This window comes from Salmo trutta, chromosome 10 (assembly GCF_901001165.1).
Source record: "Salmo trutta chromosome 10, fSalTru1.1, whole genome shotgun sequence".
Lineage (NCBI taxonomy): Eukaryota > Metazoa > Chordata > Actinopteri > Salmoniformes > Salmonidae > Salmo > Salmo trutta.
The window spans coordinates 35,746,672-35,772,278 of record NC_042966.1 but is presented as its reverse complement, the minus strand read 5'-3'; the positions used below and the strand labels follow the sequence as shown (position 1 = coordinate 35,772,278).

Here is a 25,607-nt window from a genome sequence, read left to right as displayed (position 1 = left end):
TTCATTGCTATAATGGAGAGTTAAAATGGTCCTTTAGCCTGTCATCACGTCATTCACCATTCAGAGGTCGAGCTCTATGAATCTGTCATCACTAGTTACCACAGCCACAGTCATATACCCCATCCATTTCTACAGTTTTTCTTCTTAAAATTAGATTTTAAACGTAACCCTAACCTTAACCACACTGCTAACTTTATGCCAAACACTAACCTTAAATTAAGATAAAAAAGCAAATATTTGTTTCCAATTTTGACTTAAACTGAGTAAACAAAATATTATCCAAGACAGACTGACCAGGTGAATCCAGGTGAAAGCTATGATCCCTGATTGATGTCACTTGTTAAATCAAATCCACTTCAGTCATTGTAGATGAAGGGGAGGAGACAGGTTAAATCATTATTTTTAAGCCTTGAGACACGAATTGTGTGTATGCCATTCACGGACAAGACAAAATATTTAAGTTCCTTTGAACAGGGTATGGTGCGAATGCAACGCTGCTGGTTTCCCATGCTTCCCAGTTTCCCATGTGTATCAAGAATGGTCCACCACCAAAAGGACATCCAGGAAACTTGACCGTTGCCACAACTGTGGGAAGCATTGGAGTCAACATGGGCCAGCATGCTTGTGTGACTTCTGGGGGTGGAGCTTAGCGAATATCGGGATAGCAAAGCTTCTGATTGGCTGCCCAGTAGCAAGTATTACTAAACCACGCCTTGTTTCACCGCATGGGACGCCCCAGTTCTGAGTCAATTCACAGCTGTTACACGTCAATTTAAGATATAAAGTCGACAAAAAGTCAGTTTAAAAATAATATATATATTTTGTATGAGCGCTCCAATTTAATAGTTGCTACGTGAGCAGCAATTTGTGAAGTTTTTGAAAAAGGATTCGTAGTTTACAGAAAGGCTACATGATGGTTCTGAAGTCGGCAGACGGAGTGGGTAAGTAGCGCCAGACTTAATTAGCCAATGCTATTTAATGTAGGCCCTAGCTTTATAAACAGTTAATACCTGTATGCTATTTCATCTAAGTTATTGCTACCTTGTTTCTGTTGGCTATTAGTCACATGTTTTCGCCGTGCTTTTTACGGTTGACTGGCTAAAATAACTTACCCAGCTTGCAATAGCGCAACAGGTCTTCATATGTTAATTTCCAGACCACCTTAGAACAAAAAGTTAATTTAGCGGACTGAGTTGAGGCCATGCAGCGGTGTGTGTATCACTGAAATCATAATGCGTGTGTGTCTACGATACATCGTTCCTACAACAGCCGAAGACGTAAGATGCGTTTTCCAAAACACCACGCAGCGAGAGTGTTTGCTAAGTGCGTTGTTGAGGCATGTGTCGATACTAATTGGATCAAAAGAAAAGCAGTGTTGCTCTCGGATCAGCTTTCTCCATTCAAATCTTACCTTAAAGAGCAACTGAAGGCAATAAAAGTACTTACTTTATGTTCGTATATCCATCTTTATTTATTATTGTAGCGTTGTCGAGAAGGAACCTGCAAGTAAGCATTTAGTTGGACGATGTATTCCATGCGTAACCAGTACATAGACTAATAAACTTCAACAACTTCTCTGGTAGAAAACAGCAGTTGTGGACTCAAGTCATATGACAAATGTGATGACTTGATTTGAGACATGACTTGAAATTACAAATAATTTGTAGACTGCAAATTGACCGCAAGACGCCCAAACAGATAATATTTGACTAAAACATAATAATTTCAAACCTTGCTTACATTTGCAGGGTTTCTTCTGGATCAGAATGGGGCTTAGGTGGTGGGGGCATGGCCAATGGTGCTGTCGCCAACTGAACATTTTAAAAGCCCTCCTGTTGGCCGCAGTGACAAGTATCCAGTTTTAGAGCTCATTTCCTGCAATTATACACATTTTGCAGTGAGGCTGAGAGAGAAATGTTAATTTATGCCAGGATTCACCTAGCCAGTCTATGTCATGGAAGGAGCAAGTGGGTGGGGGGGGCAAATAAAATCACGGGCTGCCAGTTGGGGAATCCTGGTGTACGTGGCTTAATCTACACACAGCCAGAGACAGTAGCCACAGCATTGCCCTTGGAAAATGAAAAAAAAAACACTGCAACAGATTGGCTAGTGAAACGCACACTCTGCACTCTGATCGGACCTTCAAACTGTCAATCAACACAGGTCGGGTGAGCTAGCAAACGGATATAGGATCGGGTGCAGTGCAAACGTCAAATTGTAGAAAGAGAGGATTGCCATAACTAAATATGCAGCTCCCTTTTTCGATCTTGTCTCATCGCTGCAACTCCTCAATGGGCTTGGGAGGCCATACGTCCTCCGAAACATGACCTGCAAAACCGCGCTTCTTAACACTTGCTAAACCAAGCCAGACGCACCAATGTGTCAGAGGAAACACCGTTAAACTCACGGCCGAGGTCAGCCTGCAGGCGCCCGGCCCGCCACAAGGAGTTGCCATAGCGATGTATTTGAAATATTTGCTTTTGCTTTCACACGTTTCTAATACTACAATAATTGCTAGCGTTTCATATTCCATTACCTTACTGTTTATTGCAACACGTAGACGTTTCTTGTTTGAAACAGAAATGATCCACTCCAATTTGCATACCGCCCCAACAGATCCACAGATAACGCAATCGCACTCCACACTGCCCTTTCCCACCTGGACAAAAGGAACACCTATGTGAGAATGCTGTTCATTGACTACAGCTCAGCGTTCAACACCATAGTGCCCACAAAGCTCATCCCTAAGCTAAGGACTCTGACTTAACACCTCCCTTTGCAACTGGATCCTGGACTTCCTGATGGGCTGCCCACAGGTGGTAAGGGTAGGAAACAACACATCTGCCACACTGATCCTCAACACCGGTGCCCATCAGGGGTGTGTGCTTATCCCCTCCTGTACTCCCTGTTCACCCACGACTGCGTGGCCAAGCACGACTCCAACACCATCATCAAGTTTGCTGATGACACAACGGTGGTAGGCCTGATCACCGACAACGTTGAGACAGCCTATAGGGAGGTCAGAGACCTGGCAGTGTGGTGCCAGGATTAAAACCTCTCCCTCAATGTGAGCAAGACAAAGGAGATGATTGTGGACTACAGGAAAAGGAGGGCCGAACAGGCCCACATTTAACATTGATGGGGCTGTAGTGGAGCGTGTCAAGAGCTTCAAGTTCCTTGGTGTCCACATCACCAACAAACGATCATGGTCCAAACACTCCAAGACAGTTGTGAAGAGGGCACAACGCCACCTTTTCCCCCTCAGGAGACTAAAATTTTGGCATGGGTCCCCGAGATCCTCAAAGTTCTACAGCTGCACCATCGAGAGCATCCTGACAGGTTGCGTCACCACTTGGTATGGCAACTGCTTGGCATCTGACCGCAAGGCGCCATAGAAGGTTTTTTATTTAACCCTTATTTTACCGGGTAAGTTGACTGAGAACACATTGTCATTTACAGCAACGACCTGAGGTATATGGCTCAATACATCACTGGGGCCAAGCTTCCTGCCACCCAGGACCTATATACTAGACGTTGTCAGAGGAAGGCCCAAAAAACTGTCAGACTCCAGTCACCCAAATCATAGACTGTTCTCTCTGCTACCGAACGGCAAGCGTTACCGGAGCACCAACTCTAGGTCCAAAAGGCTCCTTAACAGCTTCTAATCCCAAGCTATAAGGCTGCTGAACAATTACTCAAATGGCCACCCAGACTATTTACATTGCCCCCCCATCATCCTTGACTCAGTACCCCCTGTATATAGGCTACCTGTCCTTTTTTTTTTTTTTTTTTTTTTTTTTAAGAACACTGACTCATTCAAGGGTTTTTATTTATTTTTACTATTTTCTGCATTGGGGCGGCAGGGTAGCCAGTAGTGGTTAGAGCGTTGGACTAGTAACTGAAAGGTTGCAAGTTCGAATCCCTGAGCTGACAAGGTACAAATCTGTCGTTCTGCCCCTGAACAAGGCAGTTAACCCACTGTTCCTAGGCCGTCATTGAAAATAAGAATTTGTTCTTAACTGACTTGCCTAGTTAAATAAAGGTAAAAAATATAAAATAATAATAGTCAAGACATCAAAACTATGAAATAACTTATGGAACACATCACAACATCAACTGTTCAGAGGACACTGTGTGATTCAGGCCTTCATGGTCAAATTGCTGCAAAGAAACCACTACTGAAGGACACCAATAAGAAAAAGAGGCTTGCTTGGGCCAAGAAACATGAGCAATGGCCATTAGACGGTTGGAAAAGCATTCCTCATGAAGCTGGATGAGAGAATGCCAAGAGTGTGCAAAGCTGTCATCAAGGCAAAGAAAGGGTGGCTACTTTGAAGAATCTAAAATATAAAATGTATTTTGATTTTTAACTTTTTTGGTTACTACATGATTCCATAAATGTTACTTCATAGTGTTGACGTCTTCAAATATTCTACAATGTAGAAAATGGTAAAAATAAAAACCGTTGAATGGGTAGGTTTGTCCAACTGTCTGTCATGTGGGCGCAGGCAAAATTGATCATGCTGCAGGCAGCATAGAGAAGAAAAGTACATGTTTAAAACTGATAATTGATCACGTGGTGCAAGAATGAATGCAATGATGGACACAGCTTTGTAGAAACAAAAACATACACAGCCTCTGCTCAACAAAATGTAGAACAAATCGTTTGGCGTGCTGCAGTTCGCAAACGATATTGTGCTTATCACTCTCATGGCTATCAAGCGATACATTCTGCCAAAATAGTCATTCACAATCTAATCCATGTGCGGCCACAACTAGATCTTGTTTCAAAGTACCAATAAATAATCTTATCTGTATGCCTAGCAATCAAAAGTTTTAAAATCACGCTTTTACAAGTCTGTCACAAATGTCAGCTCCAATAAGCCCCTTATGGTGAACTACATGTGAATGAGAAGCTTGTAGAATCATGACTATTTCGAGTCATCGTTCGCCGGTAGGGGGTCCTGCGTGCCCTGGGCATAACTGACTCAAATTAACAAAATGAGTAGAAGGATTAATTAGCAGTAAAACATTGAAATCAGCCCTAGCCTTATCAGGAAGCCAATATAGAGAGACTAGCACTGAAGTAACATGATCAAATTTTGGGGTTCTAGTCAGAATTCTAGCAGCTGTGTTTAGCACTAACTGAAGTTTATTTGGTGCTTTGTCCGGGTAGCCGGAGAGTAGAGCACTGCAGTAGTCTAATCTAGAAGTGACAAAAGCATGGATTATCTTTTCTGCATAATTTTTGGACAAAAAGGTTCTGATTTTTGCAATATTATAAAGATGGGGGGGGGGGGGGGGGGGCTATTCTTGATATGTTTCCGTCAAAGAGCGATCAGTGTCCAGAGTAACAGTGAGGTCCTTCAGTTTTTTTCCAGACGACTGTACAACCATACTGATTTAATTGGCAAATCCAACAGCAGAACACATTGTTTCTTGGGACCTAGAACTAGCATCTCTGTTTTGTCTGAGTTTCAAAGTAAAAAATGTGTCCACATCCACAGGCTTCCAAGGTAGGCAATTTTGGGGCTTCACCATGTTTCATCGAAATGTACAGCAAGCAGTGTGTCGTCCGAATAGCAGTGAAAGTCGACATTGTGTTTCCAAATGACATCACCAAGAGCTAATATATATATATATATATATATATATATATATATATATATATATATATATATATATATATAAATAATGGGTCTAAAACCAGACTGATACATTTCATATACATTATTTGTCTTCAGGAAGGCAGTGAGTTGCTGTGCAACAGCTTTTACATTTTTTTTTTGAGGGGAACGGGAGATTCGATACAGGCAGATTTTATTTTTTAAATATAAAAATTCTTGGTCAAAGTTTGGCCTTTTCAAGAGAGGCTTTATTTACTTCCACTTTTTTTGTGTGAGTTTGATACACAATATGCAGCTTGACGGTTTAGAGGCCATGACTATTTCCATGAATGTGTTGAGATACAGGATTAAAAAACTTGAGTCTCCATTGATCCTAGGTCCTGGCAGATCTGTGCAGACTAAGGACAGCTGAGCTTTGGAGATATACACAGAGGAGTTTGTCATTTATTTTCTGATGATCATGATGTTTTCATCTGAGAAGTTCATGAATTTATCACTGCTGAAGTGAAAGCTATCCTCTCTTGTTGAATACTGAATAATTTTTTTTTTTTTTTTTTTTTTAGCTTTGCAAAAGTATCAAAACATGTTTTGGGATTGAGGGCTCTTTGATATTGCACGGTACTGTCTTTCCAAGCTAGTTGGAAGACTTCTAGTTTGGTGGAGCATCATTTCCGTTCTAATTTCCTGCAAGCTTGTTTCAGGGCTCTGTTTTTTTCTGTATACCAGGGAGCACATTTCTTGCGACAAATGTTTTGTTGTTAGGGGTCAAACTGCATCTAGGGTATTACGGAAGGTTACATTTAGATCCTCAGTTAGGTGGTTAACAGATTTTTGTACTCCAACGTCCTTGGGTAGGTGGAGGGAGTCTGGAAGAGCATCTAGGAATCTTTGGGCTGTCTGAGAATTTATAGCACGGCTTTTGATGATCCTTGGTTGGGGTCTGAGCAGTTTTGTTTGCAATGTAATAAAATGGTGGTCCGATAGTCCAGGATTATGAGGAAAAACATTTAGATCCACAATATTTATTCCACGGGACAAAACTAGATCCAGGGTATGACAGCTCTGAGATTTAACGATGCTCCTATGAAGGTTCTAACGATGAACTTAACCTTAAGATGCTTTTGGGAAACTGGGATCAGGTCTGTCAGAGGCAGCAGTCCAACCTGGAAGCACACATTGAGTAATAGACTCACTGCGGTTAATGTACTTTAGCATCTCTTAGAGGACAAGTTGTTCATGTAGCCTGATTTAAATTTTAAAAAAGTGAAATAATTGAAAAGAGTGCCCTTGTTGCATAGTGGTTTGTTTATCATTAAGTCAGAGATCATGTTCAGTGCTGGAGGTCATTGGTGTACAGTCTGACAGTTATGAGTACACATACCTAGGGCTATGTGTGAGAGTCCACGGGGTGGAGACTGTGTATAATGCTTGGAGGCAAAGAGGGAGGAGTTGCGGGGGAGGGTTTCCCTCCTGTAATGTCAGTGATTTCTCAACAAATGGTAGAGCGATTGAGCTGAACACGCCTCTGGTTCACACACATCTGCTCTCATGCTCTTCCTCTCTCCCTCTGTGGTGTGGTGGAGCAGCTAGCCTGTTACCTTGCTCGCTCTCTCACTCTCTCATTACAAGCTTGTAGTAGTGTGGTGATGTGAAAGACAGATGGTAAGCTTGGCAGGTAATTAGGGGTTAAGGACAGTCAGCCTGGTTGCAGGGGAGAGGGGGGGCCGTGTTGGTTATTTTAGTATCGTTCCACAGGATTGGAGGGCTCAGAGGGACTGGGATTGTCTGGGTTATACTGCTTGGCTGGACTGGGGCACTGGTGGGTTGCCATGAGACAGAAGAACCAGGCTAATACTGGTCTGCTGTACTGGGAGAGAAGTCTGGACTATATTATTGAGAGAGTACTACTACTGCGAGACTGGATTATACAAAGACTGGACTGTATTTTTTTTGAGCTGGAGTTTTTCTGGGCTGGACTGGGTGAGAAGTGTCTGGTACTGGACCTGGGAGAGTCATTCTACAGGTACTGGAGACTGTGTGTGAGTGGGCTCTGTGGAGACTGTGGAGACTGTGTGTGAGTGGGCTCTGTGGAGACTGTGTGTGAGTGGGCTCTGTGGAGACTGGTAGACGGACTAAAGGGTGAAGCAAGTGTTCTGGGAGAGACCTGCGTCTGGACCTGTGTTATACTGGTAACAGTGGGAGGACTGGGAGAGACAAACTCGCTCAGGTAGGAACACTACACGCTGTGTGTCTACTCATATTATCGTCACACTGCTAGGAAACAGCCACCTCTTGACATCAGGAAACACTCAGCAAAAATATAGTACATGCTGTATCAGCTGATAACGCAGTGTGTGTGTTAAGGTCTGATTTGAGAGATGCAACAGTAACTGCATGCTCTTATAAGTGCGTGGGCAGAACAGTGCATGAGTGTGTCTGTTTGGATGGACAAGACTACACAATGTAACCAAACTATGCCTCCCAAGCCTTCTCAATACCCACCAGAAACATTGAACTGCTGTAATATACTGGTAGCTAGTTTTAACAAATGTATCAGGTCAATGCTGATTGTAAAATATTCACAATACAAAAGATGATTCTTCATTGTTTTAAATGTATTTATTGATCAAGTAAGAGGAGCCATTTAGACTCCAAGTGGCCTTAACATAGACTCTTTACCATTACAGCACTATTTAACCCATTGATTACAGCACTATTTACCCTGTTAACCCAATCATTACAGCATTCATGGTGTTGTCACTGATACACCTTTCAAAGCAAGACGTTTTTCCGCCAACTTTAGCATCCCGCCTTCTTTTTGTCCACTTTCTTTTATATATGAAAGGTATTGCTGGCAACAAAGCTATGCATGACCTAGTCATGATTGAAGTAAATTCCTGCCTACGGCTTAGTATGAAATGTAGCCGTAATGCTGAGGCGAACTTGGCACGCACTACACTCTTAAGCTCTTGATGGTTGTTAGGCAGCGCCCGTTACTACTATCCTCCTGGCAGTTCTACACTTTACGAGGCATGTCACTTTACCCATCTCTTCACCAAATGCACTGTTTTCTTAACCACAACTGGATGGATCCATAGAGGATTACTGTGGGAATAGATATCACTGAATGACTAACATATTGGAATAAAGTAGGCTAATGCAATTGAAGGTTTCAAAATGTTGCTTACTAAAAGTCATCCAATTTTTGTAATACATTTGAAGCAATATTACCAGTGGTGTAGAGTACTTAAGTAAAAAATACTTTAAAGTACTACTTAAGTCGTTTTTTGGGGGTATCTGTACATTACTTCACTATTCATATTTTTGACAACTGACTTTTACTCCACTACATTCCTAAAGAAAATAGTGTACTTTTTACTCCTTACATTTTCCTTGACACCCAAAAGTACTTGTTACATTTTGAATGCTTAGCAGGACACATTTTCCAATTCACACACTTATCGGGAGAACATCCCTGGTTATTCCTACTGCCTCTGATCTGGCAGACTCGCTAAACACGAATGCTTCGTTTGCAAATCGTGCCGTCTAGGTTGCTTAATATAAGGAATTTGAAATGATTTATACTTTTACTTTTTATACTTAACCAAATACTTTTAGACTTTTACTCCAGTTGTATTTTACTGGTTGACTTTTACTTGAGTAATTTTTAAGGTATCTTTACTTTTACTCAAGTATGACAATTGGGTACTTTTTCCACCACTGACTATTTCTGCACCGTTTCATGCTGCTTTGAGACAAGCATGAGGACATGATAAATCAATCAATGTCTGATTTTTTTTTTTTCTTTCCACTGAATCTGTTTGGATATTGGTTAGACCAGAATTAGGCTTTGGAAATGTTATCTAAGTTGAGGTGAGTGCTGCTCATGATCATCTTGTCTGGTTGGCTCATTTTATTTGCACTAATCACAACATTTAGCCAGCATGTTATGTAGCTTCACAAGTGGATTATTTTGCTCTTCACTTGCAGTCGCTCAGTAGCCTAGGCCTACTCCCAACCAAAAGCCTGTGACTTGTCTTAATCAATTCAATGTGATTTTGTTTCACAAGAACCTCTATGTATATTTGGTTAATTCTCTGGCTGGGCCAAATACGTGGAGGTGGTATAGCTCATCTATTTGTTTGCTGATCTATCACTGATTTATAAACTGGGTGGTTCGAGCCCTGAATGCTGACTGGCTGACAGCCGTGGTATATCAGACCGTATACCACAGGTATAACAAAACATATATACATTTTTACTGCTCTAATTACGTTGATAACCAGTTTATAATAGCAATAAGGCACGAGGAGGTGTGGTACAGCGGTTCCTCCTTTAAAAGTAGCGAGCTTACACTGCGGGACTTAGAGGTACCCAGCGTCATGGCTTCATTGCTCCAGACCACCACAAGGGGGAGTTAGAGCTCTCATTATGCATTTGGGTCCCAAGGTTTTAATATGACCAATCACATTGAGTGGTTCCAATAACAAATTTGACGTGGGCCATCTGTCGCTGGTGACTTTCTTCAGCAAAGATGGCTGACAAAACATTACGGTGGAAGCTAATTTATGTAATTATAACGTAATAACGAGTCAAGCAAAAAATGTACAATTGAGAGGAATATGTTAGTTAATGTAGAGACAAACGATGGTGCATATTCTTTGTCATAAAGTACATTTATGAAAATCGCTATTTAGCAAGTTAGCTGACTAGCTAACATTAGCCAGCTAGCTAATGTTATGACATGAGTATGAAATTGGTATTCAGGTTGATTAATGTGTTGGGACTCCTGAGAGAACCTGCAAACCAGGCTGTCTTATGAAACAGTGGATGTAAAGAATCTAGCTAGCTAAAGCTTTTACTGCACATTGAATGTACAACTATTTATTTGCTTATTGTGTAGTGGAGGATAAAAATAACTGTATGCCTATGGATGTGTAGCTAGCTACTGTATATAGCCGATCTGTGTATGGACCCTAAAACATTTGGTATGAATATTACTTCAGAACCTATGAACCTCAGCTATCATAGTTGTTGTATCAACTTCAAGTCTGAATGGCATTAATGAAGCCTATGGATGGAGTAGAACATAATAACTTTATTGTGCCAAGGATGCAAGTCCTATATACACACACATGTACTGTAGTTATTACCACACATGAGATCCCCAGTGTAGCCTGTACATTGAATATATTCACTGATCATGTACTCTTCCTTGGCAAATAAATGTGCAGTTCAGGTATGAATATCTGAGACATTCTTTTTCAGTCATATCCAATACCAGGTGTATCAAACTCCATGTATGTATGTATGTATGTATGTATGTATGTATTACAGATATACACTTCAACAGTGTTTACCGCTCCTGGGACATCAATGATTACACAGTGTAACTATGCAATAGATTAGAAACATGATTTCAGTAAAAGCTGATTTTGTAATTCATATATACAGGGGGGAAAAAACACTACAACTACACTTCCTATGCATATCGAACTCCCTTCATCTGAGGACACAGGATAGGTGTAGTATTTCAGTGAGATACTTAATTTCAACCAGTGGAGAATGTGAAACGATTTATTGAAAGTTCATTATCCAGGTGTTTATAAATGCGTAATACATGCATTATAAATATTAAGTTCAATCAGTACTTCAATGCACATATGGTGTGCATTATAAAGAGGTGGGGAGAGGTATAGAAGACAGAACTAACTATATAGCTAGGTGTCATCTAAAATAACCCTAATTTATAAGACTGTTCTTATTTGATTAATGGTGGTGTGACCACATCTATGTGAAGCTAGCCACAATAGTGGACTTTGCAGTTAGCCTTCAAAATAAAAGTAGGGCATAATTTGATTTGTGTACATTTGCATTACTGTCAATGACATTGCTATTTTGAAGGCAAACCGCAAATTCCACTATTGTGGCTAGCTTCACAACACATGACCCGGTCCGGTCAAGCCTCACTAACCAGATGACGAAAGCTGGTTGCTTATAACGTTAGCTTTGGGCAACAGGATTAAGTACCTGGTTAGCTTTTTATTTTCATGAACTGAAGTTCAATTTCAATAGGCGAACAACAAGTGGCAACCTAGCTAATACTTACTCACAAGGATTCCTAAATCATTGCTTAGAATAATGAAAATTACTGCAGTTTCTACTGGTCATTGTTTTCAGGCTGGTTGTATTGGTGCTAGTTAGGTACCAAGCTAAAGCTAGCTACCCCAAAAGTTGCGGTCAAACAAACAATGCTTTATTACCAACACGATATTGTAAACACATCGTTCGAGGGCGGTGTCTTCTTGTTTGCAGACTTTTTTTGTACAGCTTTGACAGTGCTACGGTATCTTTTTTGACACGCAAAGACCCAAACGGCGTTCCATAGTATGTATGTTGTGAAGCTAATAGCGGTGACGCTATTACTGTGTTACTCCGGTAGGGCAACATCAGAAAAATAGCACACTTGGTAGTGTTAACCGGTGCTCGACAAGTTGGCGAAAGCCAACATCCCCCACAACAGAACGGTTGATTGTCAAGGGCAATGAATTCCATTATCTTGGCTTTAATGGATTTCGCCTTTGAGTTGTCTCACTGAAATTTTCTTACTCTTTCAAATGACTGCTCCACTTGTTGACTGCTCCATCCACATAGCAGACATTGTGGGCTAGGTTAGGAATGCTGTGTTGCACGTATAGCGCAACATTTTACGTCATGCACCTTTCATTACGTCATGTACCTTTCATTATATAGGTATGTCAGCTTTGACATCGGTTTTGCACATCGGGCGTTAAACTAGACATCGGCTGATACCGATGTTGGGATTTTTAGCTAATATCAGCCGACTATATCGTGCATCCCTAATTTCAATGTAAATCATCTCTTTAATAATACTTCCTGTTGACTCGACCAAGTGACCTCTCACCTATGATCATGCTGTGCCCTCTGTGTCAGCCAGTTCAGATGCGGGGGGGGGGGGGGGTTCACCAACTCAGCTGATATAACCTAGAAGATTTAGGGAGAAGGGGGAGGAGCAAAAGTCCTTATTAGACTTTTACACTACCAGATCACAAATTAATGCATAAATACCACTTGAAGCTTGATGATGACTTGATTATTTGAATCAGTTGTGTAGTGCTAAGCAACAGCTGGTGAGGTGTCAGGTTCACCTCTGTACTTAAAGGGTGATTATTCCAACTCTCTGAAATGCTGCAGAACTGCCTGCAGACGAGGTAGGAACACATATCCCACACAGAAGAGGTGGCTAGAATTTGACAGGTCAAGGTAGCCGTCTTCCTCCAAACTGTGCTGCAAGTTGTAGTATTGACATGTCACAGCACTCCAAACATCTCCCCATAAGCATTCCACTCTAACAGAGTGAAAGAAAAGGTTTTGCGGGGGAGATATCTAATCTCTGTGGCCATGTGGTTTTCGTCCATGAATAGTGAACACTGAGGTGGGTCCAAGGTTATAGAAATGCAAGTGTGTGTGTGCCTCTGAGTGGTTACTGACTGTATGTGACGTAGACACCTGTCTGAGTGTACCTGAAACATTTAAATATAGAGGGCTATGTGTCTCACCACTTGGTTATTGCAAGGCTAACACCCAGGGAAATCATGACTTGGCAGCAGCAGGGGCTTGATGGTCCAATGAAAATGGCTGAGTGTTTATGTGGTGTAAATCTGGAAAGGTTTTATTAATGCTTGTGAGACAGGTTCCATGTACAACAAGACAGGCAGAGGAAGAGAGGAAAAAGAACACAGAACAGTTAATTACCTCTGGTTATGGACAGAGGTAATTTTGCCAGTAATAAAGCTTCCACGGCCTGTTCCTCAGACAGTGAACATCTGGCTATATCTACATTTTCCACCCCTTGATCAGCTCTCCTTAACAATTTATGATTTGTATCAATGTGGATGAGAGACAGGGGAGCAGGACAGAGTATTTTTGCCGAGGAATGCAAGGAAGCTGGATCATTCTGGCAATGATATCTGCACCATCTACACGCAGCAAAGACTCCCTAACTCTTCTCTACAAAGACTCCCTAACTCTTCGCCATTGTACACGATGGCCCATTGCTCTGAAGACTTCCTTTGACCATTCTAAAGCCTGCATGGGGCATCCTTGCCTTAATGGCCCTGACTTTCTGGTCTAACACTTCATCTGACATATCAGAATAGCATTCCCTGACAGACATATTGTGTTCTTTCATCCTTCTGTAAAAAAATCTAACCGTTACACTGTCATAAAATGTGATTATATATCGACTATGAAACAAATAGGACATGGCCTACTTATGAGTTGCCATGAAAGTTAGATGAATTCAACTGAAAAGGGCGAGAACAGGTGTTCGTAGCTAAATGCTTTTGGTTAGCTTGAGAATAATAATTGCATTATTTATCATTCTACGGTATGTATGAAAAATAGTAGAATGTTGTGAACTGCCACTGAATCGTAGGAGCTATGTAGAAGTTGGACAGAAGAACGCCCAGTGGTGCTTACCCTGAGATGCCATCATCACACAGTCCTTCTTCGTAGGTGTCCGCTATAACTTCCTTTGTGTCGGAAAGAAAGGCTGAACAGTATTGGTTGTAGCCAAACTGACACTCAAATGGAGGGTGGTTGACTGCGAGTTTTGTTTTCAAATACATTTTTTGTTCTCAAAATATTTTTGGGGGGATAAAATGCATAAAGTTTTGCGCTCTATTAAAAAAATATTTGATTGCAAATGTTTGTTTTTTTACGTTGAAGCCTATTTTGCTTTCAGAACAATAATTTTGAATTTAAAACACACACATGGTGGAGGCTTAATCAAGCTAGTTGTCTTGACTACTTTCTTATGCCATTCTCTCTGGCACCAAAAGTTAGTGTTGATAGGGGACAGAATGCGGTCAGATCATCACATAATTGGCATATATATTACTCTTACAGAATTTCCATGTGGGTAAGGATATTAGAAATTGAATCAAAGCCTACTAGATGATAAATTGTTTATAACTAGGACAGAAGAATTTATAGCTGACTTTTTCAGACATAACATAGGTACAGCAGATCCCCTTATTGTATGGGACACTTAAATGTGCCTTTAGAGGCCATGCAATTCAGTACTCATCTATAAAACAAAAGCAATTTAGATCAAGAGTCCATATTAACAAAGGAAATTGAAGGACTAACAGTACAGTTGGCTAGCAATAAAAACTGTACCGTAGAGGCACAGAATAAGTTAGAGGAAAAAGAAATGGAGGAACTTAATCAATAAATATCCAGTGTAATATATTATAAAAAATAAAGTGAACTGGATGTAATATGGGGAAAAATTCACCAAATTCTTTTTCAATCTTCAGTATAGAAATACTACCAATTATTTTCATTTTTTTAATTGTAACTTGTTACAAATGATATTTTGAAAGAGGAAGTAAAGTATTTGATATTTTCGTTTCAGTCTCCATCTCCACTAACTGCAGCAAATTGTATGGATTATTTTCCTAATAATAATGTAAAATTAACATCAGTACAGAAAGACTCATGTGAAGGTCAAATTACAGAGGAGGAACTTCTTGATGCAATTAAAGCCTTTATGGCTGGGAAAACTCCAGGGCTGGATGGCATACCTGTGAAAGTATACCAAACCTTTTTTGATACTCAGAGGACCATTATTAGCATGTTTTAACCACTCCTATATAAATGGTAGATTTTCAGACACGCAAAAAGGTCTATCATTATTACTGAAACAGGACCCAAGTTGTGTGTGAGTGTGTGTGTGTATGGTCCATTTAAAAAATTGGAGACCTCTTACACTTCAGTGTTGTGACGCAAAATGCTTGGCGCATAGAATTAAAGTATTGTCAGATATTATTCATCCTAATCAGACAGGTTTTTTTTACGTGGACGATACATTGGAGATAGTATAAGACAAGTACTGGAAATGATAGAATACTATGAAATATCGGGGACACCAGGCCTGGTTTTCATAACTGATTTTGAAAAGGCTTTGGATAAAGTACGACTGGATTTTATATATAAATGCCTAGAATATTTCAATTTTGGGGAAACTTTTATAAAATGGATTAGATATGTATAGTAAATAATGGCTACATCTCAGAAAGTTTAAAACTATCTAGAGGAGTAAAACAAGGTTGTCCACTATTGGCATATCTATTTATTATTGCCATGGCAATGTTAGCTGTTAAAATTAGATCAAACCATTAATATTAAAGGATTAGAAACAAAGGTGTCATTGTACGCTGATGATTCATGTTTTCTTTTAAAATCACAATTAGAATCTCTCCACGGCCTCATAGAGGATCTAAATACATTTGCTGTCCTCTCTGGATTAAAACCAAATTATGATGAAGTGTACTATATTACGTATTGGATCACATAAAAAATGCTACTGTTACATTACCGTGTAGTTTACCAATTAAATGGTCTGACGGAGATGTGGACATACTCGGTATACAAATCCCAAAATAAATAAATGATCTCACTCCAATAATTTTTTTATAGAAAGTTAGCAAAAATAGACGATCTTGCTACCATGTAAATGAAAATATCTGTCTATTTGTGGAAAAATCACACTGATTTAACTCTTTAGTCATATCACAGTTTACCTATTTGCTTATGGTTTTGCCTACACCTAGTGACCTGCTTTTTAAATTTATGTGAACAAAAGAAATTTTAATTTTATTTGGAATGGCAAGCCAGACAAAATTAAAAGGGCCAATTTATATAACGAATATGAATTGGAAGGGCAGACATGATTAAATATTAAATCATTAGACCTCTCACTAAAGGCATCAGTCATACAAAAGTTATACTTAAATCCAAACTGGTTCTCTAGTAAATTGGTAGGAATGTCTCATCCTATGTTCAAGAATGGCCTTTTTCCCTTTATTCAGATTACACCTGCTCACTTTCGGTTCTTTGAAAAGGAAATCATCTCTAAAATATCGTTATTTTTTTAAACAAGCCTTAGAAAGTTGGTTGCAATTTCAGTTTAATCCACCTGAAAAGATAGAAGAAATAGCACGTTCGGTGAACAGGTCAGGGTTCCATAGCCGCAGGCAGAACAGTTGAAACTGGAGCAGCAGCACGGCCAGGTGGACTGGGGACAGCAAGGAGTCATCAGGCCAGGTAGTCCTGAGGCATGGTCCTAGTGCTCAGGTCCTCTGAGAGAGAATTAGAGAGGGCATACTTAAATTCACACTGGATAAGGCAGGAGAAATACTCCAGATATAACAGACTGACCCTAGCCCCCCCGACACAAACTACTGCAGCATAAATACTGGAAGCTGAGACAGGAGGTGTCGGGTGACACTGTGGCCCCATCCGACGATACCCCTGGACAGGGCCAAACAGGTAGGATATAACCCCACCCACTTTGCCAAAGCACAGCCCCCACACCACTAGAGGGATATCTTCAACCACCAACTTACCATCCTGAGACAAGGCCGAGTATAGCCCACAAAGATCTCCGCCACGGCACAACCCGAGGGGGGGCGCCAACCCAGAAGAAATGTTTCAAAAAAGGTATCATTTTAGTGTATGATATCATAAATGGGACTGGTGGAGTTATGTCACACATGCAGCTAACACAGACATATGGAAATGTCTGCTCTACCCAAAATTACAACCAACTAATTGCAGCATTAGCACAGAAATGGAAGAGGCAAGTAGAAGGGGAAAGTAAGGAACTTGTATGTTGGCCCTGTATTAAAGAACATTAATGGTTTAAGAAGTGTGATAAATAAAAATGCATACCAATTTCATTTAAGGACCAAAAAACTGACAGCTGTGCCATATAAATTGCAAAATAGTTGGGAAGAGATTTTCGATGTACCCATTCCATGGGACATGGTTTATGAATTGATGTGCAAAATAACGGCAGATTCAAAACTTTTAATTTTTCAATTTAAATTACTATACAACATTTTTGCAACCAATACAATGTTATATATATGGGGGATACAATCTTCCCAGCTCTGCAGATTTTGCTGTGAGGAGGCAGAGTCATTAGGTCACTTATTTTGGTTTTGTCCATATGTAGCTCGTTTTTGGTCACAGATCCAGGAATGGCTGAAGAATTGCAACATTTTCCTAGAACTAACGCTGCAGATAGCAATACTGGGGGATTGGGAAAGTCATAGTCAGTCAATAATATAATAATTAATTTAGCAATAATGCTTATTTTTAATTTACAATCTGTAGAAGCTATGAGAATAGAAAGGTTCAGTACTTTTGTGAAGCATCACAGCACAGTTGAAAAATGTATGGCAAATAGAAATCCAAAATGGATGGTGTTGAGAGATAGATGGGAGGGGCTGAAGGGTGGGACTAAACAAGATAACCAATGTAAAACATATGGGGTCTGTAAAATGTATATAGGTTCAGAAATTTAGTAAATTAGCACAGTTACAAATAGAAATCAAACTGGATGGACATCAGAAATAGAGGAAGGACTAAAAACAAACAAAATATAACTATTGTAAAATAGATTGTCTGTAAAATGTGTATAAGATGTATAAACTGAAGGTAGAAGCCTAAGTGTTTATTAGTTTACTCCAATTGGGGAAAGGGTGGTAGGGTTTGCAGGGAATCATAAAGGTATATTCTTAAGGTATGTATATCTATATAGGTATGTCTATGCATATAAAGTGGGGGGAAAAAGTGTTTGATCCCCTGCTGATTTTGTACGTTTGCCCACTGACAAAGAAAGGATCAGTCTATAATTTTAATGGTAGGTTTATTTGAACAGTGAGAGACAGAATAACAAAAATATCCAGAAAAACGCATGTCAGAAATGTTTTATAAATTGATTTGCATTTTAATGAGGGAAATAAGTATTTTACCCCCTCTCAATCAGAATGATTTCTGGCTCTCAGGTGCCTTTTATACAGGTAACGAGCTGAGATTAGGAGCACACTCTTAAAGGGAGTGCGCCTAACCACAGAAGAGTGGCTCAAGAAGAAGCACATTAAGGTCCTGGAGTGGCCTAGCCAGTCTCCAGACCGTAATCCCATAGAAAATCTGTGGAGGGAGCTGAAGGTTCGAGTTGCCAAACGTCAGCCTCGAAACCTTAATGACTTGGAGAAGATCTGCAAAGAGGAGTGGGACAAAATCCCTCCTGAGATGTGTGCAAACCTGGTGGCCAACTACAAGAAACGTCTGACCTCTGTGATTGCCAACAAGGGTTTTGCCACCAAGTACTAAGTCATGTTTTGCAGAGGGGTCAAATACTTATTTCCCTCATTAAAATGCATATCATTTTATAACATTTTTGACATGCATTTTTCAGGATTTTTTGTTGTTATTCTGTCTCTCACTGTTCAAATAAGCCTACTATTAAAATTATAGACTGATCATTTCTTTGTAAGTGGGCAAACGTACAAAATCAGCAAGGGATAAAATACTTTCCCCCCACTGTAGTTGATGTTGGAAGTTTACATAGACTTAGGTTGGAGTCATTAAAACTCATTTTTAAACCACTCCACAAATTTCTTGTTACAAACTATAGTTTTGGCAAATCGGTTAGGACATCTACTTTGTGCATGACACAAGTAATGTTTCCAACAATTGTTTACAGATTATTTCACTTAATTCACTTTATCACAATTCCAGTGGGTCAGAAGTTTACATACACTAAGTTGACTGTGCCTTTAGACAGCTTGGAAAATTCCATAAAATGTCATTAACATTTTAGTCATTTTAGCAGACGCTCTTATCCAGAGCGACTTACAGTAGTGAATGCATACATTTCCTTTTTTGTACTGGTCCCCCGTGGGAATCGAACCCACAACCCTGGCGTTGCAAACACCATGCTCTACCAACTGAGCCACACGGGCTTTAGAAGTTTTGATAGGCTAATTGACATCACTTGAGTCAATTGGAGGTGTACCTGTGGATGTATTTCAAGACCTACCTTCAAACTCAATGCCTCTTTGCTTGACATCATGGGAAAATCAAATCAAAAGAAACCAGCCAGGACCTCAGAAATTCAATTGTAGACCTCCACAAGTCTGGTTCATCCTTGGGATCAATTTCCAAACGCTTGACGGTACCACGTCCATCTGTACAAACAATAGTACGCAAGTATAAACACCATGTGACCACACAGCCGTCATACCGCTCAGGAAGGAGACGGGTTCTGTCTCCTAGAGATGAACATACTTTGGTTTGAAAAGTGCAAATCAATCCCAGAACAACAGCAAAGAACCTTGTGAAGATGCTGGAGGAAACAGGTACAAAAGTATCTATATCCACAGTAAAACGAGTAAAACGCTCAGCAAGGAAGAAGCCACTGCTCCAAAACCGCTATTAAAAAAAAGACAAGACTATGGTTTGCAACTGCACATGGGGACAAAGATTGTACTTTTTGGAGAAATATTATGTTTGGCCATAATGACCATCGCTACGTTTGGAGGAAAAAGGGGGAGGCTTGCAAGCCGAACACCATCCCAACCGTGAAGCACGGGGGTGGCAGCATCATGTTGTGGGGGTGGTTTGCTGCATGAGGGACTGGTGCACTTCACAAAATAGATGGCATCATGAGGCAGGGAAATTATGTGGATATATTGAAGCAACATCTCAAGACATCAGTCAGGGAGTTAAAGCTTGGTCTCAAATGGGTCTTCCAAATGGACAATAACTCCAAGCATACTTCCAAAGTTGTCAAAATTGCTGAAGGACAACAAAGTCAAGGTATTGGAGTGGCCATCACAAAGCCCTGACCTTAATCCCATAGAAAATGTGTGGGCAAAACTGAAAAAGCATGTGCGAGCAAGGAGGCCTACAAACCTGACTCAGTTACACCAGCTCTGTCAGGAGGAATGGGCCGAAATTCACCCAACTTATTGTGGGAAGCTTGGGGAAGGCTACCCAAAACGTTTGATCCAAGTTAAACAATTTAAAGGCAACGCTACCAAATACTAATTGAGTGTATGTAAACTTCGGACCCACTGGGAATGTGATGAAAGAAATAAAAGCTGAAATAAATCATTCTCTCTACTATTATTCTAACATTTCACATTCTTAAAATAAAGTGGTGATCCTAACTGACCTAAGACAGGGAATTTTTATTAGGATTTAAAGTCAGGAATTGAGAAATTGAGGTTAAATGTTTTTGGCTAAGGTGTATGTAAACTTCTGACTTCAACTGTATGTATATCGAGATATATTTACCAAAAAAAAAAAGATATGGGGGATATGGAAATAATAAGAGATGGGGGATTGGAAATGATGCAGACAATTACATTGATGGAAGCAACAATCTTTCTGCTATATTAAGCTGATCCACCCCTTAAAATAAAAAGACACAACTGTACCTCCATAGCATATATCAATCTGCATGTGAATAACCAGACCTTAATACAAACTTGCTATGCAGATGTCTTTTGTTATGCTAACTAGCTAGCAAGAGGTTGCATATCAACAGCATCAACTTCCGGTAGAGAAGGCAAAGAGCAAGTACGCTCAACTGAAAGTTCGGTTACACTACAATTAGGGTGTGGAAATGTTATGCCCCTTAGAAATGAATTTAGAATCCTCCAATCCTCTTATGCTGTAGCCTACTCCCGACCCTCACGTTGTACAGCACCATATTTTCCATTCTGTCCTAACGGAAACCCTGAGGATTTCATTTTTTAGTTTTTCTCGGAATAGAAACATCATATTAATCAAATTATTCCAAATTTCTTAATCAATCCCACATACTATGTTATTACAAATAAGGTTTTAAATGATCTGGTATTGCCAATATGGAAGACTATCAAATGCTTCTCAAAGATGCATTAACAAACTCAAAGATGCATGGTCAAACTTGCATTAACAAAAACTGGCTGACAAATGAATAACGTGCCACAGACGCAAGGTGTGCTGCAGTATAACACAACTTTTACATTTACATTTTAGTCATTTAGCAGGCACTCTTATCCTGAGTGACTTACAGTAGTGAATGCATACATTTCATACAGTTTTTTTTTTCTGTGCTGGCCCCCCGTGGGAATCGAACCCACAACCCTGGTGTTGCAAACACCATGCTCTACCAACTGAGCTACAGGGAAGGTTAAAGGAGGAACCACTGTATATTGCCAATATACCACGGCTAAGGGCTGTTCTTAAACACGGCTCAACACGTCGTAGCATGATAAACATGTAGCCTAACGTGCAGGGCTATTATTTCAGCCAGGTCACCTGTGATACAAGTCAGCATTCGACGTCCATCCATGTCTGAGGTAGGACTAGGCGGTATACCGTATTTTGCTATATACCAGTGTTGATGCACGGACCAGTTTGGGTTTTTACTTCTATAACGGTATTGGAATGTTTGGTTTGTTATTAAATGTGATACGCCGTGTGTAACGTTCATTTGTCAAGTCTACTTGAGGCATCCCTCTCCGCTCTCTCGCTCTCCATGCAGCTTTCCACACAGACCTAGTCCCACCCCGTCACTCAAGTAGCGCGTTTGTTTTTGCTTGATCACGACACACTTTCGTTCTGTCTGCAAGGTCAGTGCAGCTTTTGCAACAATGTTGACGACAAGGATGTTGTTTCCACTATTGATCTTAATATAAATCCACAGGCGTTCTATAATTACAATATTAATTTGTGCAAACAGCTAGTTTGTATTTTCTTAGCAAGTTAAGCTAAATCGTGTTAGCCACTAAGGCTAATCGCTAGTTAGCTGGCTAGCCAAAGATTATAGGGACCCCTAGGGAACACCTGAACATCACTTTGGTTCCTATCCTGTCACAATAACTCGTTCATGGCATTTTCATTCGTTGTCATGTCAAAAAAATAAGAATTTGTTCTTAACTGACTTGCCTAGTTAAATAAAGGTAAAAAAAAAAACCCACTGTATTCAAAGTGCCCACGATTATTTATTTTCTAGCTATAGAATTAGAATAAACATTCTCTTTCCATGATTCCAAAGGTTCACCCAAGTGTTTTGATCTAAATTGCAAATTTAGTTAAAAATAAGGCCTATTTTTTAAAAAAAAATTTTGCCCATATCGTGGCAGTGTGGAAATTCTCAAATGAGTGCAGGAAATGCATAAATTGATGGAAATGCAGGAAATAATTTTAGGTTGAATTGAACTGTATAAAACAATCAGAATGGAGAAAGACCCATTGAAATAATTTAGAATATATGTGTTGCCACCCTAGGGTCACTCACTACTCATAAAGCAAATTTACAACTTTTTTATTAATCAAAAACATAAAATACTGAAAAAGGCTATGATATTTTGGCCATATCGCCTAGTCTGAGGAAGTCGGAGATGAATGTGGAAACCAGCCACTAGGGGCAACAGTGAATGCTGTTACCTACAAGTAACTTTTGGTTTTGCGTTGTCGACGGGGATGGTGGCTGGGCGTTTGGAATCAGAGGCAGATGCTAAGGTTGTATTTATGAATCCAGCGATAGAAAGTCGTTTTTTCATATTTTTGCTTTAAGCATACCCCAAATCTTAATCCTTACTTTAACCATTCTGAGTGATTGCCTAACCTTAAGAATTCTGAGTTAATGCATAGACTTAACCCTAACCTTTTAAAAAGTGTGTGTGTGTGTGTGCTCGTGGAAGTGAGATGTTATTCTCGGCTCCAATTTTAAAATGGGAGCTGATAGTTTGGTCTCCTGCTCCAGCCTACTTCAGCTGCCCTATGGTGTAATGGGTGTGTCCTATGGTGTAATGGGTGTGTCCTATGGTGTAATGGGTGTGTCCTTTCTTCCTCCCCGATGGACATGTGGTTATCTCTTATCTTTGTACTGCATATATTGTTCAGGCCTGTGTGGGTGTCTGGAAGGTTTTGGTTGGTCTTGTGAGTGCTTGCAGGATGGGGGAGGGTTGGATGAAGAGGGAGGGATGTGGCTGGTTTGTAGTGTGTGCCACCCCAGTCAGTGGCTAGGAGGGTGTTGGGGTGGTATTATTTTGATTGATTTAGGCTATGTTGCCATGGTGACTCAGAGCACTGTTATTCTCACCCCCCCCCCCCCCCCCCCGCCCTTAGTACCTGATGATCTGAGTCCCGAGGAGAGACGGGAGTTGGAGAGCATCCGCCGTAGGAAACAAGAACTACTGCAGGACATACAGGTATTTACACAGAGTAGCAAACCGCTGGCACTTTCAAACCATTACGGCCAAATGCAAAGCGGCTGATTCTATTATGGAATGTCAACTTTCTCTCTCTGCGGTTTCAATTGCTTAATGAATTGTGAAATCCAAGAACCGCATGTCCTAAGAATGAGGACCTCCTCCCCTGCACAGTATGCCTCTTCACTAACCAGTCATGAGAGAGGGAGACAAAGAGAAGGAAGAAAGGAGGAGAAGGAAGAAAGGAGGAGAAGGAAGAAAGGAGGAGAATGCATTATGTCCACTAGAGCATTACACTCTTTCATGATAGATGAGGCTCTGTCCAGTGCTGTGTTTGTGTTTCTGTCTAGCCTAGTACTGCACTTCCCCCATACCCAGCATTTACCCTCTGATCTGGAAGAATTAGATCCTACAATGGGATTGTGTGTGTGTGCGTGCGTGCATACAGTACCAGTCAAAAGTTTGGACACAGCTACTCATTCCAGGGTTTTTCTTTATTATTCTACAATGCAGAAAATAGACTGAAATAACACATGGAATCATGTAGTAACCAAAAAAAAGAGTTAAATAGAAAATATATTTTGATTTGTCTTTCAAAGTAGCCATCCTATGCCTCTGACCGCTTTGCACACTCAACCAGCTTCATGAGGAATGCTTTTCCAACAGTCTTGAAGGAGTTCCAACATATGCTGAGCACTTGTTGACTGCCTTTCCTTCACACTGTGGTCCAACTCATCCCAAACCATCTTAATTGGGTTGAGGTCGGGGGATTGTGGAGGCCAGGTCATCTGATCCATGGTGGAAAAAGTACCCAATTGTCATACTTGAGTAAAAGTATAGATACCTTAATAGAAAGTTACTCAAGTCAGCCAGTGAAATACCACTTGAGTAAAAGTATTTGGTTTTTAATATACTTATGTATCAAAAGTAAATGTAAACATAATTTAGAATTCCTTATATTAAGCGAAGCAGACTGCACCATGTTCTTGTTTTAACATTTTACGGATAGCCAGGGTCACACTCCAACAGTCCAACATTATTTACAAAAGATGCATTTGTGTTTAGTGAGTCCGCCAGACCAGAGGCAGTAGGGATGGCCACGTGTTCTCTTGATAAGTGTGTGAATTTGGCTATTTTCTTGTCTTGTTAAGCATTCAAAATGTAATGAGTACTTTCAGTTGTCAGGGAAAATGTATGGAGTAAAAAGTACAACATTTTCTTTAGGAATGTAGTGAAGTAAAAGTAGTCAAATATAAATAGTAAAGTACAGATACCCCAAAAAGCTACTTAAGTAGTATTTTTACCTATGTACTTTACACCACTGCATCTGATGCAGCACTCCGTTTCTCTCCTTGGTCAAATAGCCGTTACACAGCCTGGAGGTTGTTGAAAAACAAATGGTAGTCCCACTAAGCGCAAACCAGATGGCTGCAAAATGCTGTGGGAGCCATGCTGGTTAAGTGTGCTTTAAATTCTAAATAAATCAGACAGTCACCCGCAAAGCACCCCCACACATCACGCCTCCTCCTTCGTGCTTCACGGTGGGAACCACACATGCGGAGATCATCTGGTCACCTACTCTGCGTCTCGAAGACATGGCAGTTGGAACCAAAAATCTAATTTTCACTCATCAGACCAAAGGACAGATTTCCACCCGTCTAATGTCCATTGATCGTGTTTCTTGTCCCAAGCAAGTCTCTTCTTCTTATTGGTGGCTGTTAGTGGTTTCTTTGCAGCAATTCAACCATGAAGGCCTGATTTACGCAGTCTCTGAACAGTTGATGTTGTGATGTGTCTGTTACTTGAACTCTGAAGCATTTATTTGAGCTGCAATTTCTGAGGCTGGTAACTCTAATGAATTTATCCTCTGCAGCAGAGGTACCTCTGGGTCTTC

The 25,607-nt window shown here is 40.3% G+C and overlaps 1 protein-coding gene across 7 annotated transcripts in view; it reads left to right on the top strand.

Annotated features, from left to right (window-relative positions):
- The first annotated feature begins 713 nt into the window (after positions 1-713).
- LOC115201649 (cytohesin-1-like) overlaps positions 714-25,607 on the top strand; it is a 46,057-nt gene continuing 21,163 nt past the window's right edge. For 2 of the 7 annotated variants that reach the window (XM_029765455.1, XM_029765452.1), the window contains exons 1-2: positions 7,160-7,854; positions 23,631-23,713. Coding sequence is in view for 1 of the 7 variants with exons in the window: in XM_029765450.1 (XP_029621310.1) it covers positions 911-941; positions 23,631-23,713 (114 nt within the window). In the remaining 6 variants the exon portion in view is untranslated. Of the gene's footprint in view, positions 942-7,159; positions 7,855-21,700; positions 21,857-22,081; positions 22,130-23,630; positions 23,714-25,607 lie in introns of those variants that run through there. The other 5 variants (XM_029765450.1, XM_029765456.1, XM_029765458.1 and 2 more) reach the window with 5 other exon arrangements.